Genomic DNA, 24,042 nt, shown 5'->3' with positions numbered 1-24,042 from the left:
AACAGATAGATAAAGTTTAACACACAAGAATGATCAAAGGCTGCTCATTACTCTGACAGATATTAAAAGAACATTCTATAGACAATCTATTTTCAAATTGACGGTTCTATATGCAGGAGGAATGTGCATAGATTAAGGTCGTAATGCCCCAGCTGGACGATAACAGTGGTAGGTCACACTTCCTCCTTCTGCCGTGTTGTACTCCATCTCCAGTACGATACCACACTGCATTCCTCTCCACTCTATCTGTGGGTGCAGTCTGTGTACATATATCAAACTAAAGCATGCTATATAAGGGTACCTAATCCAAAATAACATAGTCAAAAAAAGAGATTTAGAACCTTTCAGACTTTACTGGTACCAAACAAGGACAGTGAAACAAAATAAAATAGAAAAATATTTGTTATAACAAAAATAGTTTAAAACATCCATAAAATCATGGAAAAGTAAAATTGCTACAATTGTTCCTTGTTATATATATTTTTTTTAGAGGTTGATGCGTTTCACAAACAACTGCTTCCTCAGGACCTAATTTTTTCTGCAGCAAAGAACATTAGCCTTTCCAAGAAAGAAAAGCACAGCAGTCAATATTACATACAGTAGATAACAGAAACATCATCAACTACAGCAACACACTGTTCCCATCAAATCCACTTACCTGCACTCACAAGAGCCCAATTAGAGATGGCGGTGTGCCGCATGGAACACAATGGTGATGCACTGCATGATGCAAGATACAAAGCAGCTATCATAATTTCAATGCAAATGTCCTACATAAGGGGAGCAGAGGTGAATAAACGACCAGCCAGCCAATGAGCCTCTTTTTTTCATGATAGTTATAGGCTCATTTTGGCTGGTCATTTATTCACCTCAGCTTCCCTTATGTAGGACATTTGCATTGAAATTGTGATAGCTGCTTTGTATCTTGCGTCATGCAGCGCATCGCTGTTGTGTGCCATGCGGCACACCTCCATCTCTAATTGGGCTCTTGTGAGTGCAGGTAAGTGGATTTGATGGGAACAGTGTGTTGCTGTAGTTGATGATGTTTCTGTTATCTATGTAATATTGACTGCTGTGCTTTTCTTTCTTGGATAGGCTAATGTTCTTTGCTGCAGAAAAAAATAGGTCCTGAGGTTGCAGTTGTTTGAAATGTGTCAACCTCTAACATAAAATATACAGCAAGCAACAATTGTAGCAGTTTTACTGTATGGCTTGCATCATCAAATTAAGCACTTTTTGATGATTTTATGGATGTTTTAAATAATTTTTGTAATAAAAAAAAAAATCTACTATATATTGTCTCACCATCCTTCTGCAAGGTTCTAAATCTCTTTTTTTGACTATGTATATAAATATATATTAATTTCCCATCCCCTCTGATCATATGCAGCAAATAAATTATGTACTTTTTAGAATCCAGCTATGTGAAAGATGTTCCAAAAGGAAGACATCAGTGAACCTTTTAAGCAGTCTAATACAGTCCATAGTACCGATCTTGCTATCATTCAAGTGTTTGCACTGACTGTATTTCAAGGTTCAGAACCTGCATCAATAATGACTAATTGAATAATCAGAAAGTTGTTATGGGTTTCGTCCAGCTTTTATACACAAGCTTGATTTTTTAAGTGATTTATAAAACTGAATGGAGTCAATAACTGTTCTACATATGCTGTTATTGAACTTACCATCTTCATTATGCATTTGCCAAAGCAGTGAAATTATTATGTAAAGATTACCAAGAACTTAAGTATTCTTTGTTTCACCTTGTGTTCAGCATCATTGGTGGTGTAGAGTACATGTTCTGTAAGGTAAAAAAAAAAATAAAAAAAAAAAGATCTGACTGAGGGTGGGATTTTTAGATGCTTAATATAAACTCATAACCAGTAGTATAAGGGATAGTATTTTTTTTTTTTAAAGTATACATATTGAGAAGTATTTAATAAGAAAAAATGCTGATAGATTAGCATTCAATATTAGCCATGTGTACCTCTTGAACATCACCTTTATATCACAGAAAAGAGTAATGTAGCAGTTAGCACTATACATAGGTGTGTGCAGCCTATGGCATTAGGGTATGCACACCAAAGCTCAAACAAACATGCGTGTGTAATATACCGTATATGGCAGTGGGCAAGTCAATAGGGCTTTGTCAGCAGGGCAGAGATTGGTGTCAGTGTCTTTATTTGTATTATTATTATTATTATTTTACAATTTTATTTTTATTATTTATTTTTTTATATATATATATATATATATATATATATATATATATATATATATATATATATATATATATATATATATATTTATTTATTTAGGAGCCCTGTTGGGGGGCTTTGGTGAAATATCAGTGGTCTAAACAGACCCCTGATGTCTAACTACTGAGACAGAGAAAGGGACTGAGGACAGAGATTCCCCAGTCCCTTTCTCTGCAGCCAGGCAGCAGGGGGAATCTGCACAGTACAGTGTGATTAGGGTGTGCCCAGACACACCTTAGACCCTATGTGCGTACACCTATGGCACTATACATTTATCCCCAATCCATTAATTAGTTTTTCTGTAATCTGGTGGAATACTGTGTAAGAATGTTCATAATAGCTGAAACTCACCACAGCTCTGCTGGCAGATATGACATTCAGGGGTGGAATATAGAATGATTATAATCACTTCTGACCCCTGAAAAAGTTGGAATATATATATCTATTTATATATATATAGATATATATATATATAGATATATATATAGATACATATCTATATATATCTATATATATCTATATATATCTATATATATATATATATATATATATATCTATATATATTTATATATATATATATATATATATATATATATATATATATATATATATATATATATATATATATATATATATATATATATATATATATATATATATATATACTGTATATAGCTTATAGACATATACATAATATAAATAATATTTGATTAAAATTCTGGCTTCCAAGCTGATTGCTTTGATGGGAGATTTTGTAGCAGTCTTTGGTGATGTCAAAGCCTGCTTAGCTTTGACATCATTGCATAGCATTATTTAACACACTGGGGCTCCTAGACAGGATAGTATATATTAGTGAAAAAGGTAAACTTAGCTCTTACTGATTTAAGACACAGAGACAGAGTGAGGAATTTACAAAAGGAATACATTGTTTACTTAGACAGTTGAACCTGTGTTCACTTTGAACACCCAGTCATATAAAGGAAAATTAAACATGGTGATTTGAAGGAATGTATAAAACTGCCTTTACACATGAGTGGATTATTAAAGGGAATACAGTTTCAATGAACTAAGTGAAAAATGTACTACTTTAGTAAGTCAAGCACACTACGCCATCCCCTTCCTACTCTCTGACTCCTTATTATCACATAATAGTCCAGTTTTCTAAAGAAAGCTGTGAAGATTTGGTGGTTTGCATGTATTAAATGAAGAAAGTTTCAATGGATCTTTCCTTTAGTAAGAACAGATTGTTCAAATGCCAAAGTCACAAAAGAATTCCATTTATAACTTCAATCAAAATTTAATGTACAGAAGATTGTGGTAGTCACGTTTGCCATGTCGCAATTCTGTAGAACTAAGTGACTAGGTTATAAAGCACTTCTTTGTATGAATACATATCTAAAAGTATAACCTCTTTTCATATTTAGCAGTTTTTGTCTAGAAATCATCTTTATTAAGATCAGAGATAACTAGATGGAAATAGACTAAATGATCTGAGAAACCTGAGGAATTATAATAGCTAAAACTGAGCGATTAAGATTCCTGAAATAATGTCTTATCTGATATAAATACATTTTTAAATAGAGATATTTCTAATGCAAATAAGTTTACTAATACAGTTTAACTTTTATCAATTTAGCCTCATCAGTATCTTCTCAATGACTGATAATGCCCAAAAGAATATTAAGGCTCAGGATAACATTTTATTTTCACACACTGCTTTTATTTTAAAGCATGTTTGCAAAATACAGGTCTCTTAAAGTGTTTGTTAACTCCGAGGGGGGCCTCATGGGGCCCCCGGGCAATAGAAGATTATGGGGCCCCCCGGGCTTACAGATGGCCACCATGCCAGGAGGCAGTGCAGAGGCAGGGCAGCTAAAATCTCAGGATTTTCACATCAAAAGCATGTTGGTTTCGGACATATCAGGGGCAGATGTAAAAAAACACAGAATTTTACATACTGTCCCTGGTTTTATTGAGCCTGGCAACCCTGATGGGGCCCCTTAGTGGCATGGGGCTCTCGGGCAGTGCCCGAGAGCCTCAATGCTCAGTCCTCCCCTGGTCATATGCAGCCCTGCACCCTATCCTCTGTGTCCTCTCCCCCTCCTCTCCTGCCTCTCCCCCTTCCCCTCTGTGTGTTTGCTCATCTCTGTGCCCACCCTCCCCCACCACTCCTGCTGCTCTCTCATAGTTAACATTGAAAGCCCCCATTCCCTCTGTATTAGAACAGGAAGTTCCCCTGTGACTGTTTTATATCATAAATATGCTTATCTGTACTGATAACACAGTGTCTTCCTGCGATCATGTGACTCCTTTGCTCTCTCTCTCTCTCTCTCCTCTCCCCCCTGGATGCAATCAGCTGTAGTGCTCGGCCCCACCCACTTGAACTGTCAGCTAGGCAAAGGACAGGAGACATGTATCTAAGTACTATATTAAAACATTGTAGAATTAGGCAATAACATATATTAAGATATGTAACCTATTCAGACATCTAGAATATATGTATGGAAGGCTATGACTACACTTTAACGTGCACCTTCACTTTAAGAGGGACGTTTCAGGAAAACATTTTTTTTAAATAAAGTACTGTGAAGCAAAATAATGGTCAGGGCCCCTCAATGCAGCCTCACCATTGCCATGAATTCAGCCTCACCATTGCCATGAATGCAGCCTCATAATGCAGCCTCACCATTGCCATCAGTGCAGTCTGCTTGATGCCCATCTGCAGCCTCAGAAGGGCAGGGAGGGGATTGAGCATATAACTTTTGTGTCCTCCCAACGAATCCCGATTCGTTGGCTGCCACAAAAGATATATATATATATCCAAATTACCAATGGGGCCACATTAAACCATAAAGGCGGACCGCAAATTGCCCACAGGCCAGGCTTTGGACTTGTCTGCTTTAGTTAAATACGTATATATAGATGAAAAAACATACAAGGGTTGTTTACCTGACAAAGGATTTTTGATCCTGTTTGGCAGTTTTGTAATTAAGATCACAGAGCCCAAGTCCTACACCACAGCTGAACTACTGTTTTGTCCAGGATTACCACCGCTGGATTTTTTTTTTATTTTTTTTTTTTAATAAAGGACTTTTTTCCACAGTGTGTGTGTGTTTTTTTTACAACTATTTACACTTCCTTTGTGAAATGGTAGGGGTACAATGTACCCCATTACCAATTCACATAGGGGGGGCAGGATCTGGGGGTCCCCTTTGTTAAAGGGGTCTTCCAGATTCTGATAAGCCCCCCACCCGCAGACCTCCACAACCACTGGGAAGGGTTGTGGGGATGAGGCCCTTGTCCCCATCAACATGGGCACATCCTCCCCATGTTGAGGGCATGTGGCCTGGTACGGTGCTCTCTGTCCCCCCCCCTCTTTTCTGCGGCCGGCCAAGTTACGTGCTCGGATAAGGGGTCTGGTGTGGATTTTTGGGGGAACTCCAAGCCATTTTTTTTTAAATTTGGGGTGGAGTTCCCCTTAAAATACACACCAGACCTGAAGGGTCTGGAATGGATATTTGGGGGGAACCCCACGTCATTTTTCTTTTTATTGACGGCAGGGTTCCCCTTAATATCCATACCAGGAAAAAACAGAATATCCCCCAAAGGGTGGGACTTTACAAGTGACCATAAACGAAGTAACAATTGTATAAAAAGTAGCAAATTTTATTAATTACACATAGTATACCAATTGTATCAAAAATATGTACATCATGAATACAAATCATTCAAATACGTAATTGAACAGGAAATACAAGGCTGCTTAGAGTCACACCCAACAGCTGTTTCAGAAATTCTCCCTTCTTCAGGGGATTTATAGACAATAGGATCAAAGATATCTTTTTACCCAAATTAGAGGTGTGAGAAGGAATAGAGTTAGCCTCCACCAAACATTGTTTTTTGGTCAGATCTTTATTTGGCGATTTCCATTTTGTTTTTTTGAGATTTCCTCTTTTGAGTAGTGGAAACCTGAAAGCCTGATGACAAAATCAACAGGCCTTGGGCTGTCCTGAATCTAAACAGTGTTAGATAAGGACTACAAGTCAAAAGTGACTTGTTAGTGAGTAGCAGATCCTACGGGATGTAAAGGTTGGAGAGTCCAGCAGTTTCATCGGTTTGGACCGATGAAACTGAACTTCAGTCCGTTCTCATCGGTTTAGACTGATCGTGTGTACAGGGCCTCAGACTTCCTTCATGTTGCTGCTAACAGGAACAAAGCTCAGTGCCAATGAAAAGTAAAATTAACCAACTTCATGTAAAACAAATCTAAACTTACATTTAAGCTGTGCTAAGATGTTCCAATGCTGGTTTCCCCACAATCACTGGCTTTCTAATGCATCACGTCGTCAAACTTTTGATTCCTCTCCTTGAGATGTTTTGAACTGAAAACAGTTCCAGGAGGAGGGATCTAAAAATTAGGCACTTCCAATATAGGTATGCATCTTAAAGTAGGTTGTATATCTCAGACAAGAAATATGAACAAAGCACATGCTTCTATGCTGTGTATTTGTCTCTTTCCAAATCACTGAGTGTGAGTGTTATTTCTTTCTTCTGTCTCGTTCCTCTTTTATCAGCATCACTTCTGGTAGCTTTTCTCCAAGAAATAATTTGTAATGAAGGAGGAGAACTCTAATACACAGCCTGTAATTGACAGCCACAGCTGTGCTTGTTCTAGTGCAGGGGTCGCTGTGCACCGCACACCGGCCATTACAGCGGAAGGGAGCATTGAGTCAACATCGAAGAGGAGAAGAAGGCGACGCAGAAGGCGGCTGGTGAAAGAGCTAAAAGAAGACATCGGTGGTGCCCGGCAGAAGAGAAAAAGAACCAGAGAGCGGGAGAAGAGAGCTGAGAAGTCGGAAGACCCCCCGAAGTCGGAAGAAGACCCCCCGAAGTCAGAAGAAGGGAGAAGACCGTGCCGCCGCTGGTAAAAGAGCTGAAAGAAGACAGTGGTGGTGCCCGGCAGAAGACCCCAGTAGCGACCTCAGTAGTGTACATTAAGATGGCTCCCATTCACTTTCAATAATTTTCTCTACCGCGCAACTTGAAGTCTTGAAGTCAGATCCCAGGTTGCCCTAATGTGAACCGCCTCTTAGTGTTATTTTTTTTATCCTTTTACACTCATAACTGCAAACAAGGAATTTTTTAAATACTGTACCTTCAATTTATTTGAGTCATAGCAAACACAACGTTAGCAGGAATTCAAACTGTTAATTGGCAAGCTGAATGTACCAAGTTGATCTATCAATCAACTTGGGTTCAACCAGCCTGCCAGATTCCCTTGCAATTATTGCTAGAAGCTGCTATAATCACTGTCTTCTCCCAATGGGGATGGTCATGGTAAAATATCACATAGCTACATAGTTATTGGGGTTGCAATATTACATTACAGTTACATAGTTGAAATGTATGTGTGGGTAAAATAACACAAACAAATCACTACATCTCTGCAATACATGTACATTCCTTCAAGTTTTGTGTTGTCTCTTTAAAAAAAATTACAAGTACAGAAAAATCTGTTGTTACACCCAGGAATCCAGAGAGCTCTGAATTTCCTGATGTGGGCTGACAATGCAATTTAATGCACTGAAATCCCAGCAGTGTTATCAGCCTTGATTAAAAAATAAAAACACACTGGGCCAGATTCAGATAGGAGATACGATACGAAATTTCCAGACGGCGCATGCGCTGTTCTATCGGCGCGGGGACGCGCCTGATTTGAATAGTACACTCCCCCTAGCCGCGGAATTTGAATTCCGCCGGGGGATTTACAATACGCTGCCGCAAGTTTTGAGGTAAGTGCTTTCTGAATTAAGCACTCGCCTCAAAAACTTGCGGTGGCGGATCGTAAATCAGATAGGTTACGCGGATCTAAAGATCCGCTAACCTATCTGAATCCGGCCCACTGGCGCATAACACTAGGATGATTTGCCCTGAAATAGCAGGGAATATTATAGTCCTTAGTATAGGTGTAAAATATATGTTGTCCAGGAGAACAGATAATAGAAATTATTCAGGTTGCAGCCATTCCCAGAGTGTGTCCCAGAACTCTGTAAGAAACAACAGAAAGGGAGGAGGAGGGAGGCGCACCTAAGTGTAGTATTAAAAGACACAATTTATTGCTCAAATGGATTGGACCAGCAGAAGGAGCAGTGTGCTCTGAGCGCATAGCCAGAGACTTGTCCCGTCCTCTGTCTTCACAATCTGGTCCCACCCATCTGGTGACATCAGTTCCCCCTGTGCGGTCCAAGCCTGGACTTACTGGACACTTTCTGTGTCCCAGCCTAGCCCTTCACAGCTAAATAGACCCTGTATGGAATATTGGACAGCAGGTGGCTCTTGAGGATTATTATTTTTAAAGAACATGCATGTGATTTCCTATATTCTGTAAGTGCAATCCATTTGAGCAATGAATTGTTTCTTTTATTACTACAATTAGGTGCACGTCCCTTCCCCTTGCTTTCTATTAGCTTTGATTAGTCTTCATGCCATGGACTACCTAGCACATCCACCTTATGTTAAAATAATGGGGGACTGTTCAGTAGTCAAGCAGGGGATAACTATGCATTGTGACAACCCTGCTTGGGATTTCAGTGCAGCAGAAACACTATGGGGTAGATTCAGGTAGATTGGCGCATCTTTATACTGGCGTAGCGCATCTCATTTGTGATACGCCGACGTAAATCAGAGAGGCAAGTACAGTATTCACAATGCACTTGCTCCTAACGTTGCGCCGGCGTAACTTAATTTTGTCAGCGTAAGCCAGCGTAAGTATAAGTGGGTGTGACCTTATGCAAATGATTGTCGGAACGTGGAGTAGTGATATACGCCTGGTGTATCCTGAACGGAGCATGCGCAGTGAAGTGGACGTATGATCGCTCCCCTGTGCGCATGCTCACAACTACGCCGGCCCAACTTCCTGGGATACGCCGAGCCTATAAATACGCCCAGACATGCGCCCGTCCGGCGCAAAAGTACATCCTGATTTTTTCCCCCCTTAGGGAAAGCTTTTGCAAAGCAATGGTGGCTGCTGCAAATACAGAGAAGAAGGATCGGAGGAAGAAAAACTTTTGCCCGGAGGAGAGGGCTATTATTGTTGCGGGCATAGTGGCACATGACAAGTACCTCCATGGTGCCCTCAGTCACCAGACCAGCAAGGCGAGAAAAAAGGAGATCTTGATGGAGCTTAGCTTGCAGGTCAGTGACATGGGCAATGCGACCAGGACCCCCCAGGATATCCAAAAAAAGATCAATGATCTAAAAAGGAAGGTCTGTGAAAAGCTGGGTGCAATAAGTAAGCATGCCAGGGGCACAGGAGGAGGACCAACCTGTACTGTGCGGTTGACCCCGGAGGATGAGTTGATCACCCAATGCTTGCAGCGTGAGCAGGTGGAGGGCATGGAGGGGTTCGACTCCGGAGACCAGGCCTTGAGGACAGGTAAGTGTGTTTTATCTCCTATACGGTGTGTAGCATGTGAGGGGGTGGAAGGGAACATGTGAATGGTTTGTGTCATCCACAGATGTGCTGGAGGGAGCTGGTCCGTCGTCGGCTGCAGGGCGACCCATGCCATCCAGGGATGAGAGTGCCCATACCTCTCCCCTGGAGGAAGTAGAGGAGGAGCACAGGGACCTGGAGGACGTGTTCTATATCCTGGATGAAAATCCCAGCAACTCTGGATCCTCTCAACCCTCCTCCCCCATCAGGGGACCCTCACAACCCTCATTCCCCATCATGGGACCCTCCCAATCCTCCGTCACCATCAGGGTACCATCCTCATCCTCCTCCTCCATCAGGGGAAGCTCCTCATGGGCCTCCCCATATGCATGGCCCCAAGCCTCTCCTGCCCCCAGGAAGGCCACCAAAAAAACAAGAGGTGTTCCAGAGGCCATTCAGGAAACCCTTGCGAGGGATCAGGCCCTCTAGACCCAGCATGTGGGTGCTGTTGCCCGGGATATGAAGTGTCTCGCAGACAGCCTGGCCTCCTCGGCACAGATACCAGACTGTTTGACGGATATCAGTGCCAATTGTGCAGCAGTTGCCACATGTGTTGGGGAGCTGCAGGTCACGACCTCCCGCCTGGTGACTGAGGTCAAGAGCCTCACAGTGGCTGTAAAGACCAATACGGTGGAGGTGAGGCACATGAGGCGGCAGCAAAGTCAGAACACCACCCGCCAGCTGCGGATGCACGCAGAGACCACCGCTGTGGCGTTGGAGGGCAGGCAGCTAGAACCTGCCAGGAGTGCCAGTCTTGAGGAGGAGTCTCCTGATGATGCCCCGCCTGAAGTTTCCCCCAGGCAAGTGAGGAGCCAGAGAAGTGGCACCAGGCGGAGCCCACGACGGGGCAATTGAGTGTTTTATTTTTGTTTTTTAAGCTCCGGTGAGGAGTTTTATTTTTATTTCAGCTCCGGTGAGGAGTTTTATTTTTATTTCAGCTCCGGTGAGGAGTTTTATTTTTATTTCAGCTCCGGTGAGGAGTTATATTTTTATTTCAGCTCCGGTGAGGAAAGTTTTTTTTTTAATACTGCACACAATCAGTAGTGCAGGCTACAGTGTGACTGGTGTGTGAATGTGGGGGATACACTCCTGCCAGTAAGGGGTGTCACCCTCGGTCGTCGGGGAGAAATTATCCCCACGACCGTGTGAATGTGGTATGAATGGTCAGCGACATAATTGGAGCCTTGGCGCGGCGTTGCTGCTCCCAAGTCCTGCATGGTGGACTTGGTCTATTCCAATGTGATGTGGTGTGTGTGAGCTAGGGACCACAGTGGTGTGCATGCGTGCATTCTCCTTGTGCCATGATGAATGTGTTTGTTTAACGTGAAAACATGCCTAACACAAGGCATCTCCTGACTGCTCTTCCCTCAGCAGACGGGGTAGCCTCGGTTAGGGGGGACTGTGTGGTTTGGGGGTCAGGTCCTCATGTATGTCAATCTCCAGGCCCTTTCTCATGGCGTAGTTGTGCAGCATGCAACATGCACCGATGATCTGGCTCACAAAGTTTGGGGAATACAACAGGGTCCCCCCAGAATTATCCAGGCATCGGAAACGGGACTTCAGGAGGCCAAATGTGCGTTCCACCACTGCACGGGTACGTATGTGTGCATCATTGTATTTTCTCTCTCCTCTGGTTTATGGATCCCGGAATGGAGTCATGAGATGGGGCCCAAGTGCATATGCCGCGTCACCTGGAAGGGAAAAGACAGGAGAATGTTAGTCGTGTATGTGCCCCTCGTGATGTCTGCATCATGGGGTCGGACAGTCATGCCTGACACCCATGTCACTCACCAACCAGCCAGCTGTTCCCCTACATGTTCTGTTCGAATTCCATTGGGATGTTGCTTTGACGGTACATGTAGCTGTCGTGGCTGGACCCTGGGTGTTTGGCACGGACGTGCCATATGAGGCATTGGGCATCGGCTATCACCTGTACGTTGATGGAATGCCACTGCTTACGATTGCGGAATATGTGCTCTGTGTCACGGGGGGGCCATAGTGCCACATGTGTGCAATCAATGGTCCCCACGGTGCGTGGGAATCCGGAAATTCAGCCATTGCCTATTGCCGCAGATGCTCATGGGTGTGTTTGATGATGTGGTGGGACATGCTCGTGAGGACTGTGGGGACAACTTGGTGCACGCATCTGCTCATGGTGGATTGTGACATTCCAGACACTACTCCACTTGTACGCTGAAAAGATCCACTTGCAAGGAAATGGAGTGTTGCCAGTACCTTGACCAGTGGCTGCACTGCATGTGAGCAATGTGTCTTGCTGGTGATGTCATCATGCAGGGCTGTGGCTAATTCCAGGATGGCATCAGGGCTGAATCTGAAGATTCGATACACCTCCGATTCCCCATGCCAAAGACGTTCATGTGCGTTCGGTATATCCTCTCCCATGCCCTCCTACGTGGCGGTGGGCCCATTAGTAGTGCTAGGACCACGGCTGCCATGTGTTGTCCTGTAAGTGTAGTTGCTCAGCTCATCCGTAACGGTGCTGCTGAAGCTACTCTCCAGCTGACTTGTGCAAGTCTGGTGCAAAGTTGCCCCTGCTTTATGAGGGGTTAGTTTAGGCCGGGCGTACAACTTACGCGCACCGCGCGTAGCCTGCACCGGACGTGCGTATGTTTGTGAATCGGCGTATCTCCCTCATTTGCATATTTGCATAAGAAATCAATGGGTGCACCAGATACGTTCGGCGTAAATATGCGCCTACGATACGCCTGCGGAGAAAAGTTACGTCGGTCGGGAGAAGCCTATTTTCAGGCGTATCTAGTTCTGTGGGTACGGCGCATAGATACGACGGCGCACATTTACACTTACGCGGCATATCTCGAGATACGTCGGCGTAAGTCCTACCTGAATCTGGCCCTATGTTGTCAAGTTCAACACATTCAAATTCAATGAGCATACTGTATTTATGGGAGAACAACAATTGTACTTTCAGCATTTTTAAAAGTATAAATCATGGAGAAATATGCATGTATTGCAGAGATATACTGAATATATTTTTAATTATTATTTTGCCCAGACATAAACAGCATAAATAGGTTTAAATTCATCCTCTCATAGCTCCTGCAGTTTTGGTCCAAAGGAAGGCAATACAAAATTACCATGGCATATGTGGAAAAATTAGTCACACAAGAGGAAGCAAAATTTTAGTTTTTCTTCAAGGTCAGTCAGATCATGATCACAATACTATGCTTATAGCCTTTAATAATTAGAACTTTGGAAATTATTAGCTTGTAAAAAAAAGCCCTTTTAAAATGTCATTCTTAACTCAAACACAAATGATGTTGTTTATGATGGTCACTATAGAGTCAACAAACAGAATAGTACAGCATGATAACTATGTGAAAGCACAATGGAATATATAGCCTGATTATATATTATGATTTTTTGCAGTGTATTACATTGTATAAAGTGAACAAATGTTTTTACTGTCAAGCAACTAATTTAACAAGTTATGGCGTATTAGTGATGAAAAAAAACAAAAAAGTAGTTATTAAAGTTCAAGCACAACAAAAATCCAAATTTAGAATATAATATTTGTATTGTTGTTTTACAGGGGAGACAATGCCATTAGCCACTTCAAATCACATTCTTCTGAGATTCAACACAACAAATGGTGCACCTGCCAAGGGATTTCATTTTGTTTATCAAGGTAACTGAGATCTCTTTTTTTCTTTTAGAAGGATACAAACATTTTGGTCAGAGCACTTTAAAATCAAACACAATTATGATAGAAATTAACTAAGGTTGGAATGTATTATGTAGAAATAAATATTGTCAAGGGACCATGACCTGTGTAGCTTTGAACCTGATTTATTGGGTTATGTTCTGTAAAAGTATAAATAGAAGAAGCACAGTACCAAAACCAATGATTTAAGTTGAGTGAACTGATTGGCCGTTATTAGTAATTTGTTTTGCTTGCTGCACAGGTTTCTCTTATTTTAGAAGAAAAGGCAAACTTTGTATTCTTGGCAGTCCCTCACTGCTGTACAGGACTATGGTGGGGAGATCTCATTCCACATTCCATCTTCAATTAAGGTGCAGTGAGCTAAGAGTTTGGCTAAAAACAAAGCCTTTGTTGTGACCAAGCTCTTTTTTGAGTTCTGCAGATTCTGCGTAGATACTGTATATGGACATTATCAATGAAATATATCAAGGAAACTAGAGCCTCAGTGATAGCCACGATCACAGCCTGTCACAGTTGTGCTGTGTCATTTGGGTTAGATTTTCTTGCCAGAATCATAGACAGCAGTGAGGACCCAGCAATAGTATGTTGCCTTCACTTTGGCATGAGTTGTTTGCTTTTCTAATTACTATTGAAATTAGAAATTGTTTGTTTTGTTGCTCTAATACGCGTGCACGCGTGTGTGTGTGTTTAGGGGGTTATATATCAATAATTGCATATTAATAGCATGGAACACAATCTTAGCTCAGCTTATTTAGAGACAAGGTTGGTTCTACTTTTCAGATATATTAAAGCCTAGTTGATCTTAATAGTTAAACTAAAAACATTTTAAAAATTACATTTCGTCATTCCAATACATTAGCTTTCAGCAAGGGGAGCATAGTACTAGTCATTGGGGTAGATTCAGGTAGCTTTGCCCATTTTTTACGGAGGCACAGCGCACCGTTTTGCCGCTGCGCCTCCGTAAATTTCCTGTGCTACGCTTGATTCACGGAGCAGTAGCTCTGTAATTTGCGTCTGCGCTTCCGGAAAACTGCCCGGCGTAAGGGCGCGTAATTTAAATGATCCCGTAGGGGGCGTGGATCATTTAAATTAGGCGCGTTCCCGCGCCGAGCGTAGTGCGCATGCTCCGTCGGGAAACTTTCCCGACGTGCATTGCGGTAAATGACGTCGCAAGGACGTCATTTGCTTCAAAGTGAACGTGAATGGCGTCCAGCGCCATTCACGATTCACTTACACAAACAACGTAATTTTTCAAAAACGCGACGCGGGAACGACGGGTATACGTAGCATTGGCTGCCCCTGCTAATAGCAGGGGCAGCCTTACGCAAAAACCGACGTACGCAAACAACGTAAACTGCGTACGCAGGGCTCACATAGGGTTGTGAATCGGCGTTAGTATGCAATTTGCATACTATACGCTGACCACTACGGGAACGCCCCCTAGCGGCCATCGTAAGAATGCAGCCTACGATATGACTGGCATAAGAGCCTTATGCTAGTCATATCTTAGGCTGCAGTCGGCGTAACGAGGTTCCTGAATCAGGAGCATTCGAAACGCCGGCGCAAGTAAGCAATTGCGCTGTGTAACTATGGTTACGCAGACGCAATTGCTTTTTGAATCTGGGCCATTGTTCACACAAAGCTATTAATGCTGAGCTTGATGTCCCAACATAAGTTGCCTCACAGTACCCTCTGTGGCCCTAAAACCCCCGCACTAACTTTTCCTTCCCCAACCCCAGCCCTTGATGTATGTAAACTTCACCACTTTTTGCATACTTAATTCCCCTGTGCTGGCATACTTTTCCCTGACTGAAGACCAATTCCTTTGTAACAAAATATATAGGCACTGTTAGGAGCATTAGACACACTTCTACTCCTCAGCTCACTCCCCATCCCCTCTCTTCTGCCCCTCCTAAGGAAAAGGGGGGCAACAGTCCTTCTCTGGAGACAATGGCCCCTCTGCTTTCATTTGCCAACTGTGGCCACTCTCCCCAGCCCAGCCTGCTCTTCTGTTGCTGGACATAAGGCCCCTTTTTCTTCTATTGGCCATTAGTGGTAGTACCTATTCCACCTCCTTTGACCTAACTGGCCATATAGCCTCCAGTGCTCCATTCTACATTACAAGCCCAGGTCTTGAAATGTTTAAATCAAACAAGCTCAGGGTTTTGTCTATACTGGCCACTATGATAGCTATTGAACCTTGATTCTGATCAAAGTAGCTTGCCTGGATTCCAGGCTTTTCCAGGATTGATTTACTGTCTGTTGTCTGCCCTGGTCTTGTCCTGTCTATTGATTATGTTTATTGTCTGCTGTTAGACTTCATAAAAGGAAACTGTGATACAGTCCATACCTGATACTCTTGAAGACCAAAGGGAATTAGTTCCTATTTCCCCACTCAGCCAGAAACAAAAGCATTAAGCCCTGGGGTAAACCAAGTACGGGTAGACCTGTTCACCTTACGGGAATAGAACCTGCTACAGGCAAAGATACACTTACCAGCTATATTGTCTTACTTCTGTCAGAGGGGCTAGCATTACAAGCAAACAGTTGTCTCTAGGATTAACCTGTACTTTGTGCATTGTGTACAAAGTAATATGCTTATTTTAGAGCAAGGAGAGTAAGGGGTACTTTCAGTATCGTCTCAACCCCATGTTTGCCAACAGGAAACACCTCCCCCAAAATTTCTGTGTAAGTTCAAACACATTAATAGTTTGGGACTTACACAGGGCTAAATCCATCCTCCAATTCCATGTGCCTACATTCTGGCCTGACAACAGACTGTTTTGAGAGGATGCAGAAGAGAGAGTCAAGTGACCTTCCATACCCAAGCTTTTCCTAGACTCCAACTTGAAAATAGGCCAGCAAGTGAAAATCATGTGCTGCTTGCCCTGCCTGCACTACAGTGAGCCTGTTATTTTGCCTTGAATGTTTCAAGGTTTGCTTTCATCTGGATTATTTTAGAATCACCAAAGTCTTCATGATCCCTAATAAAAATACAAGTGGATAAAAATGATTCCTGTGCTGCCTCCAGCAATCAATGTCTTAATTTTCAAAATCTGTCTTTTAAATAATGCCTATAAGCAAAGTGGATCACTTAGGGATAGATCAATGATCTCTGTAAAAGATCAATTTTAAAGCTTAAATTAAGTTACAATATGCAGGTCTGTGTGTAGCTTTACACACCTTAAATTCCTTTTAAATCCATCAATGTATATATATTTTTACACACGCCTTGTTGCTGCTCATTTTATGTTAACCAATCATGTACTTTATGTATCATTTTTATTATCTTGTATAATCAAGTGTAAAAGAACCCATGGTAATGTACAAACCATCAGTATGCCATACAATTTCTGTACGCATAGCTAGATTTAAACAACATTTCATACAGAAGCAACTTTATTTTTTGTGATTTATTGAAAGAGCATTTGCAGCTCTAGTCTTCATGTTAGTATTTGCATTGTACATTCTCTGTATAAACACACTAATCTGGCCTGTGAAGTCAATCATTTTATGTATCTTCCTATATTCTTGGTTGACCTTATTCACTGCTCCCTTTCCACTGGGCTGGTTTCAATTTATTTTCACAGTAGTGTGATCATTTGCTAAAGAATGAAGAACAATTACCGGAGAATACAAGATTCTTTTTTAACAATGGCTAAGATTTATAACTAGTCAAAGCCTAATAAAAGAGAACATCATCTTATAATTTCCCATGTTTTATGGTTATCCATAGAGACCAAAAAAAGTAATGATCTTGAAACTCATTAATAAACAATTCGTATAACAAATCAATAAACATCAGGAAGATCCAATTCCATTAAAAGTGGTTGTAAACCCTTACAACACACTTTGTGCTACAGGTAAGCCTATAATAAGGCTTACCTGTAGCTATCTTGGATATCTCCTAAACCTTCATGCTTCAACTAACATTGCCTACAATTAGTATATGAAGGAACATTCTGTTCCTTGGCACTGCTCAAGGCAAGGAGTGTGATGCCAGCTGCCCCTCTTGCTGCTTACATATTTGGTTTGAAGGAAAGGTGTTCAATGATGCACACAACAGTTTGCTTGCTTGCTTCCTATTTCAATAAAGCCAATGCAGGTACTATAATTTCTGTATAGTGCTCAAAATTTCATATACCGGTAATCTGTACCCTGTACATCTCCCACCAACCAAAACAGGTGTAGACAATCGCAGAATATATGTAAATTGGCACACATTTCCCAGGAGCATTAGAGGGAGATGATGTCAGAATCCTAGGTGGTTTCAAAGGCAGATTACGTGGGGCCGCATAGCAACAGGCATTTCCAGATGAGTAAAACATTTTTTTATTTTTTTTACTTTTTTAGGTCTAATGAGCACAATAATGAAAAAAACATTTTGGGATGGAAACTCCACTTTAAAATAACACATTTTTTATATATGAATATGCAAATCCTAGCAACACAGTGTTGATTACAGTCCTGCAATACACTCAGACATGTATGCACAGGCTCCAGTGTACGTATGGTAAATTTGCTAATAGCTGTGGTTTGTTAGGCAGTGTAGGTCAGCGTATTAAAGTGTTTCAGCTATACAGAAACATGCATATGATGTAGATGCATGCATACTTGATGCAAATTATCAGAACAGAAAATTATTTGATTATATGAACAAAAATAGCAAACTAGGACTGTACCATGCAGTAGACATGTTCAATTCGTTTTGTTCCAAATTAGTTTTTTAATAAATTTCAACAAATTCGTTAATTCGTAAATATCAAAATTAACAAAAACCCTTTAATGAATTTTTCTGAATATTTGTAAGTTTGAATATTTGAAAATTCTAAAATTCGAAATTCTGAAATTCGAAAGTCCTAAAATCCGGAAGTTCGAAAATTCGAAAATCCGAAAATATTAACAAAAATTGGAAAATTCAAAAAACCCGAAAATTCTAAAATCTGAAATAATAACTAACTTATAATAATGTACCTATTACTAACTATTAAATTATAGGTATTGGAATTTTCTTTTAAATTTGGCCATTAGGGAATGTAATGAATATGAATTTATCCGAAGTTACGAACTATCCAAAATAACGAATGCCACATCTAAACAAATGGAACATAACAAATTAATATTAATAAATAACAATAATAATACAAAAAAAATATTATTATTATTTCTTATTATTAATTTGTTCTGTTCTATTTGTTTAAATGTGGCATTCGTTATTTTGGATAATTCGTAACTTCGGATAAATTCATATTCATTCACTAACAGCCAAATGTGAAAGGCAATTCTAATACCTATAATTAATAATTATTAGTAGTTAGTTATTTAGAATTTTGGGATTTTTGTTCTTTTGAAATTTCGGATTTTCTTTCTTATTTTCAGATTTTCTTTCTTATTTTCAGATTTTTGAATTTTCGAATTTACAAATCTTCAAATTTAGGAATTTTCGAATTTATGAATTTCAATCATAATGAATGACCCAAAAAAGAAAAAAAAGGATATCAAATGAAATGAAAACACACACATTTTTCGACAGTGCACATGTCTATCATACACATTGAATGCCAATATATGATTTGCTAGATCCAGGGATTGCATTATGTATGTGCATCTTGCGATGCAAGTGTACCCTGATGATTCATCTCTGCTCTTTTTACTTTTCTTTAGTAATTCAGTATTTGTTTTCAATCTATATTTTAATTAATTTTAAAACACGTATACAAACATATATATATAGAGAGAGATAGAGAGCATATTATAAAATTGGATAACATTCTATTTATCTATATGGGATTACCTGTATCCCATAATACTTTCTACTTTCCAATTCTGTTTCTATCTGGAATTCTTACATAATTTTACCTATAATTCAGTATTTGTGGCTCAGTATTTATATATTTTAGTTTGCAGTACTGGATTTGGGGGTGTGACTTACTGTATGGTACTGCTTGGAAGAGTTTTGTATTTTAAAACGTATTCCTTTGAGAAATTCAATATCCTTCTACAATTCCCCCCAAAAAATTGTTACCTCTGTACAAGGAACACACAATCAGTTCTCCTCTCCCCTGACAGGATGTGGATCTGTGTGTTTACACATACAGATCCACATCCCTGCTCTGTGTCAGGCAATCGCCGGGCGTGCGTATCGCCTCCCAAGTGACGTGGCAGGCGCACGCCCCCCTAGATGACTGGAAAACCCAGGATGTCATATGACGCCCACCCAGGACATCATTTGACTATGGGCGGGTAGGCAAGTGGTTAATGGCAAAATGCTGTTGATGCTACACAAACAGTGTGGTCTCCTTGGCTATCATCCTATCCTACCCTAGTGGACTCCTCTCTCCAGGCTAATTCTGACACATCTCTCCTACATGTAAAAATCTAAATCTTTTTGCTACAAAATTACTTGGCACCCCAAACATTATAATATACAGTCATAGCCAAAATTGTTGGCACCCCAGAAAGTATTTCTCATATAAAAGTATTGTATTAACACATGCTTTGCTATACACATGTCTATTCCCTTTGTGTGTATTGGAACAAAACAAAAAAAGGAGAAAAAAAGCAAATTGGACATAATGTCACACAAAACTCAGAAAAAGGGGATGGTCAAAATTGTTGGTACCCTTTCAAAATAGTGGATAAATAAGATTGTTTCAAGCATGTGATGCTCCTTTAAACTCACCTGGGGCAAGTAACAGGTGTGTGCAATATAAAAATCACACCTGAAAGCAGATAAAAAGGGGAGAAGTTCACTTAGTCTTTGCATTGTGTGTCTGTGTGTGCCACACTAAGCATGGACAACAGAAAGAGGAGAAGAGAACTGTCTGAGGACTTGAGAACCAAAATTGTGGAAAAATATCAACAATCTCAAGGTTACAAATCCATCGCCATTGTTCACAGTACGCAACATTATCAAGAAGTTTGCAACCCATGGCACTGTAGCTAATCTCTTTGGGCATGGACGGAAGAGAAAAATGTATGAAAGGTTGCAACGCAGGATAGTCCGGATGGTGGATAAGCAGCCCCAAACAAGTTCCAAAGAAATTTAAGCTGTTCTGTAGACTCAGGGAGCATCAGTGTCAGCGCAAACTATTCGTCGACATTTAAATGAAATGAAACGCTATGGCAGGAGACCCAGGAGGACCCCACTTCTGACACAGAAACATAAAAAAGCAAGACTACAGTTTGCCAAAATGTACTTGAGTAAGCCAAAATCCTTCTGGGAAAACGTCTTGTGGACAGATGACACCAAGATAGACCTTTTGGGTAAAGCACATCATTCTACTGTTTACCAAAAACGGAATGAGGCCTACAAAGAAAATAAATATGGTGGAGGTTTAATGATGTTTTGGGGTTGTTTTGCTGCCTCTGGCACTGGGTGCCTTGAATGTGTTCAAGGCATCATGAAATCTGAGGATTACCAAAGGATTTTGGGTTGTACTGTAGAGTACAGTGTCAGAAAGCTGGGTTTGCGTCCGAGATCTTGGATCTTCCAGCAGGACAATGACCCCAAACATAGGTCAAAAAGCACCCAGAAATGGATGGCAACAAAGTGCTAGAGAGTTCTTAAGTGGCCAGCAATGGGTCCAGATCTAAATCCCATTGAACACCTGTGGAGAGATCTTAAAATTGCTGTTGGGAAAAGGCGCCCTTCCAAGAAGAGAGACCTGGAGCAGTTTGCAAAGGAAGAGTGGTCCAAATTCCAGGTGAGAGGTGTAAGAAGCTTATTGATGGTTATAGGAAGCAACTGATTTCAGTTATTCTTTCCAAAGGGTGTGCAACCAAATATTAAGTTAAGGGTGCCAAGAATTTTAACCAGCCCATGTTTGGAGTTTTGTGAGACAATATGTCAAATTTGCATTTTTTCCTCCCTTTTTTTGTTTTGTTTCAATAAACACAAAGGGAATAAACATGTGTATAGCAAAACATATGATACTGCAATGCTTTTCTGTGAGAAATATTTGATTTTCTGGAAACATTTCTGGGGTACCAACAATTTCGGCCATGGCTGTATGTATATATTTTAGCAGAGACTCTATAGAATAAAATGATGAGCTTTGCAATTTTTTATATCACTTAGTATTTGCGCAGTGATTTTTCAAATCCCAATTTTTTTAAAAAATATACTTGCACACAATCACAATATAATAGCCAATTTTCTGTACAATGTAAAATATGATGTTATGCCGAGTAACTAGATACCTAACATGTCACGCTTTAAAATTGCGTATACCCGTGGAATTGATCCAAACTACAATACTTAAAATCCTCCACAGGCAATACTCTAACATCTTTTACAGGTTACAAATTTAGAGTTACAGAGGAGGTGTGGCACTAGAATTATTGCTTTTGCTCTAACATTCGCGATAATACCTCACATGTGTTGTGCAAACACAATTTACATACAAGTGCCGGACTTACATATGCATTTGCATTTGTGCATAAGAAGGGGGGGGGGTTAATATATTTTATTATTTATTTTATCAAAAACAATTTTTTACACTGTCCCTTTAAAAAAAAAAATATTAACTTTGTTCTTATAACAATGGATGAACAACATCTCTTGTGACAGCATGGGCTGTGACAGGTCATCTTAAGGCCCCTTTCACACTGGCCTGTTTTTCTGGCGTTTTTCAGGCGCTTTGGCGTTTAAAAAAAAGCCTGTAAAGCGCCTGAAAGAAGCCTCATCTGCAATCCCAATGTGAAAGCTTGAGTGCTTTCAGAGCCCTTTCACACTGCCAGTGCCCGAAAAACGCTGGTAAAGCGCCACTAAGACCCATTTCACACTGGGGCATTTTTCAGGCGCTTTGGCGTTAAAACAAACTCCCTCAATGGGAAGGGGGCTTTAGAAGCAGTGTATTTAATGCTCCTAAAGTGCTGCAAAGAAGCTACTTGCAGGACTGCCAGTGCAGCGCCTCAGTGTGAAAGCACTAGGGCTTTCACATTGGGATTGCAGAATGCAGCTTCTTTCAGGTGCTTTACAGGTGCTTTTTTTTAACTCTAAGACCCCTTTCACACTGGGGCGTTTTTCCGGTGCTTTAGTGTGAAAGCACTCGGCCTTTCACATTGGGATTGCAGATGCAGCTTCTTTCAGGCGCTTTACAGTCGTTTTTTTATGCTAAAGTGTCTGAAAAATGCCCCAGTGAGAAAGGAGTCTAATGGTGAGATCTGGGGTCTATTAGACCACAAATCTCTCCTCTGGCCTAGAAAAGAAGCCAATCATCGTCTGCTGTCCTGGCTGCTAACAGCCAGGTAAACAGAGAGGTGGAACTGGAAGTGACAAGTTTATTGTCACTTCTGGTTCCTGGGTCACAGAGAGAGAGAAACAATGTAATTTCCTCTCTCTATGAGATTCATTCATAAAAGCTTTTTTTAAATTGTGATTATGTGATCTCATAGCAAGTACATGATATATTGGTGGCTGCCAGGTACTGAGATCCGCAATCCACTGTGTCCGGTCCTCTAATTGCTAGCGGAACCTTCAAGACAGTATTTTTCCCAAGAAGGAGGATATTTTCCATATATTCTAACAGACGTGTGATTGTCTGGATGCAAAAAGTACATAAGCAGAATATTGCTATGCAAGTTGCACATTCATAAATAAAAAAAAACATAATGACAAAACAAACCTGTATATAGTATTTATGCCTTTAAGCCAAAGGCAACTTTTATTTTGAGTGCAGCTGAGCAATCAGTTTTATATCTCTATTGCTGTGCAGTTGATTGAAACAAAATTGCAGTACAGACTGCAATTTTAAGCCCCAATGGAAATTTTTTAACAGAAGAGTTTGAAAAGACACAAGAAGAAGTATTTATTTTGAGACTGAACTTTTACCATTAAATACATCTGATGAGAACATCAGGGGAATATTCCTGTTACAAAACACACAAATATGCATGAACTAAAAATGCTGAATTGAAATTGCTTTCCCTTCATTTCCTTTAACACATCCTGTAATTATGTACTGATCAACAAAAGAAATAATTTCAGGAACTTCTACCTTGCTAGATAATTTTCTTGTAATGCTTTACTTTACATTTTTTTATAGAATTTGTAATTTAAGTAGATTATTAGGTAAAAAGGAACTTGATCAGTGGTGTAAACCAGTAGATTAACCAGAAAACTTCAGCACAAAGCAAAACTTTGGTATGCATACACTTACGAATTGCACAATTCTATAGATCTGTCATTTAAAGCAGAGTTCCACCCAAAAATGGAACTTCCGCTTAATCCACTCCTCGCCCCCTTACATGCCACATTTGGCATGTAATTTTTTTTGGGGGGGGGGGGGTGGGGGCTTCAGGAGGAGTGGGACTTCCTGTCCCACTTCCTCCTTCCGCTGAGGGGCTGGTAAGGCGAATAGCTTAATTGCCTTACTGCAGCCCCTCCCTGTAGGCGATCGCTGGCGATCGGATGGCGCAGCGCCGCTCGTGCATGCGCAGTGATGCTCGCGCATGCGCAGTGGGTGCCCGGCCGTGAATCCGAAAGCTGTCATGGCCGGGTGCCCACACTTGGAATGAAGACGCCCGACGGAGTGGGGGGGGGAGGAGCGGAGCCCCGGCGGGCGGCGCGTCGCTGGAACCGTGGA

At 40.9% G+C, this 24,042-nt stretch overlaps 1 protein-coding gene across 1 annotated transcript in view; it reads left to right on the top strand.

Moving 5' to 3' along the window:
* Window positions 1-24,042, top strand: part of CSMD1 (CUB and Sushi multiple domains 1) — an 833,985-nt gene that overhangs the window by 471,886 nt on the left and 338,057 nt on the right. The window contains exon 28 of the mRNA XM_040349812.1: window positions 13,322-13,417. Within this exon, the coding sequence (XP_040205746.1) occupies window positions 13,322-13,417 (96 nt within the window). The remainder of the gene's footprint in view (window positions 1-13,321; window positions 13,418-24,042) is intronic.

The sequence above is a fragment of the Rana temporaria genome, chromosome 4 (assembly GCF_905171775.1).
Source record: "Rana temporaria chromosome 4, aRanTem1.1, whole genome shotgun sequence".
Lineage (NCBI taxonomy): Eukaryota > Metazoa > Chordata > Amphibia > Anura > Ranidae > Rana > Rana temporaria.
Note: the sequence above shows the minus strand (reverse complement) of the source record. Positions and strands in the feature narration are given on the sequence as shown.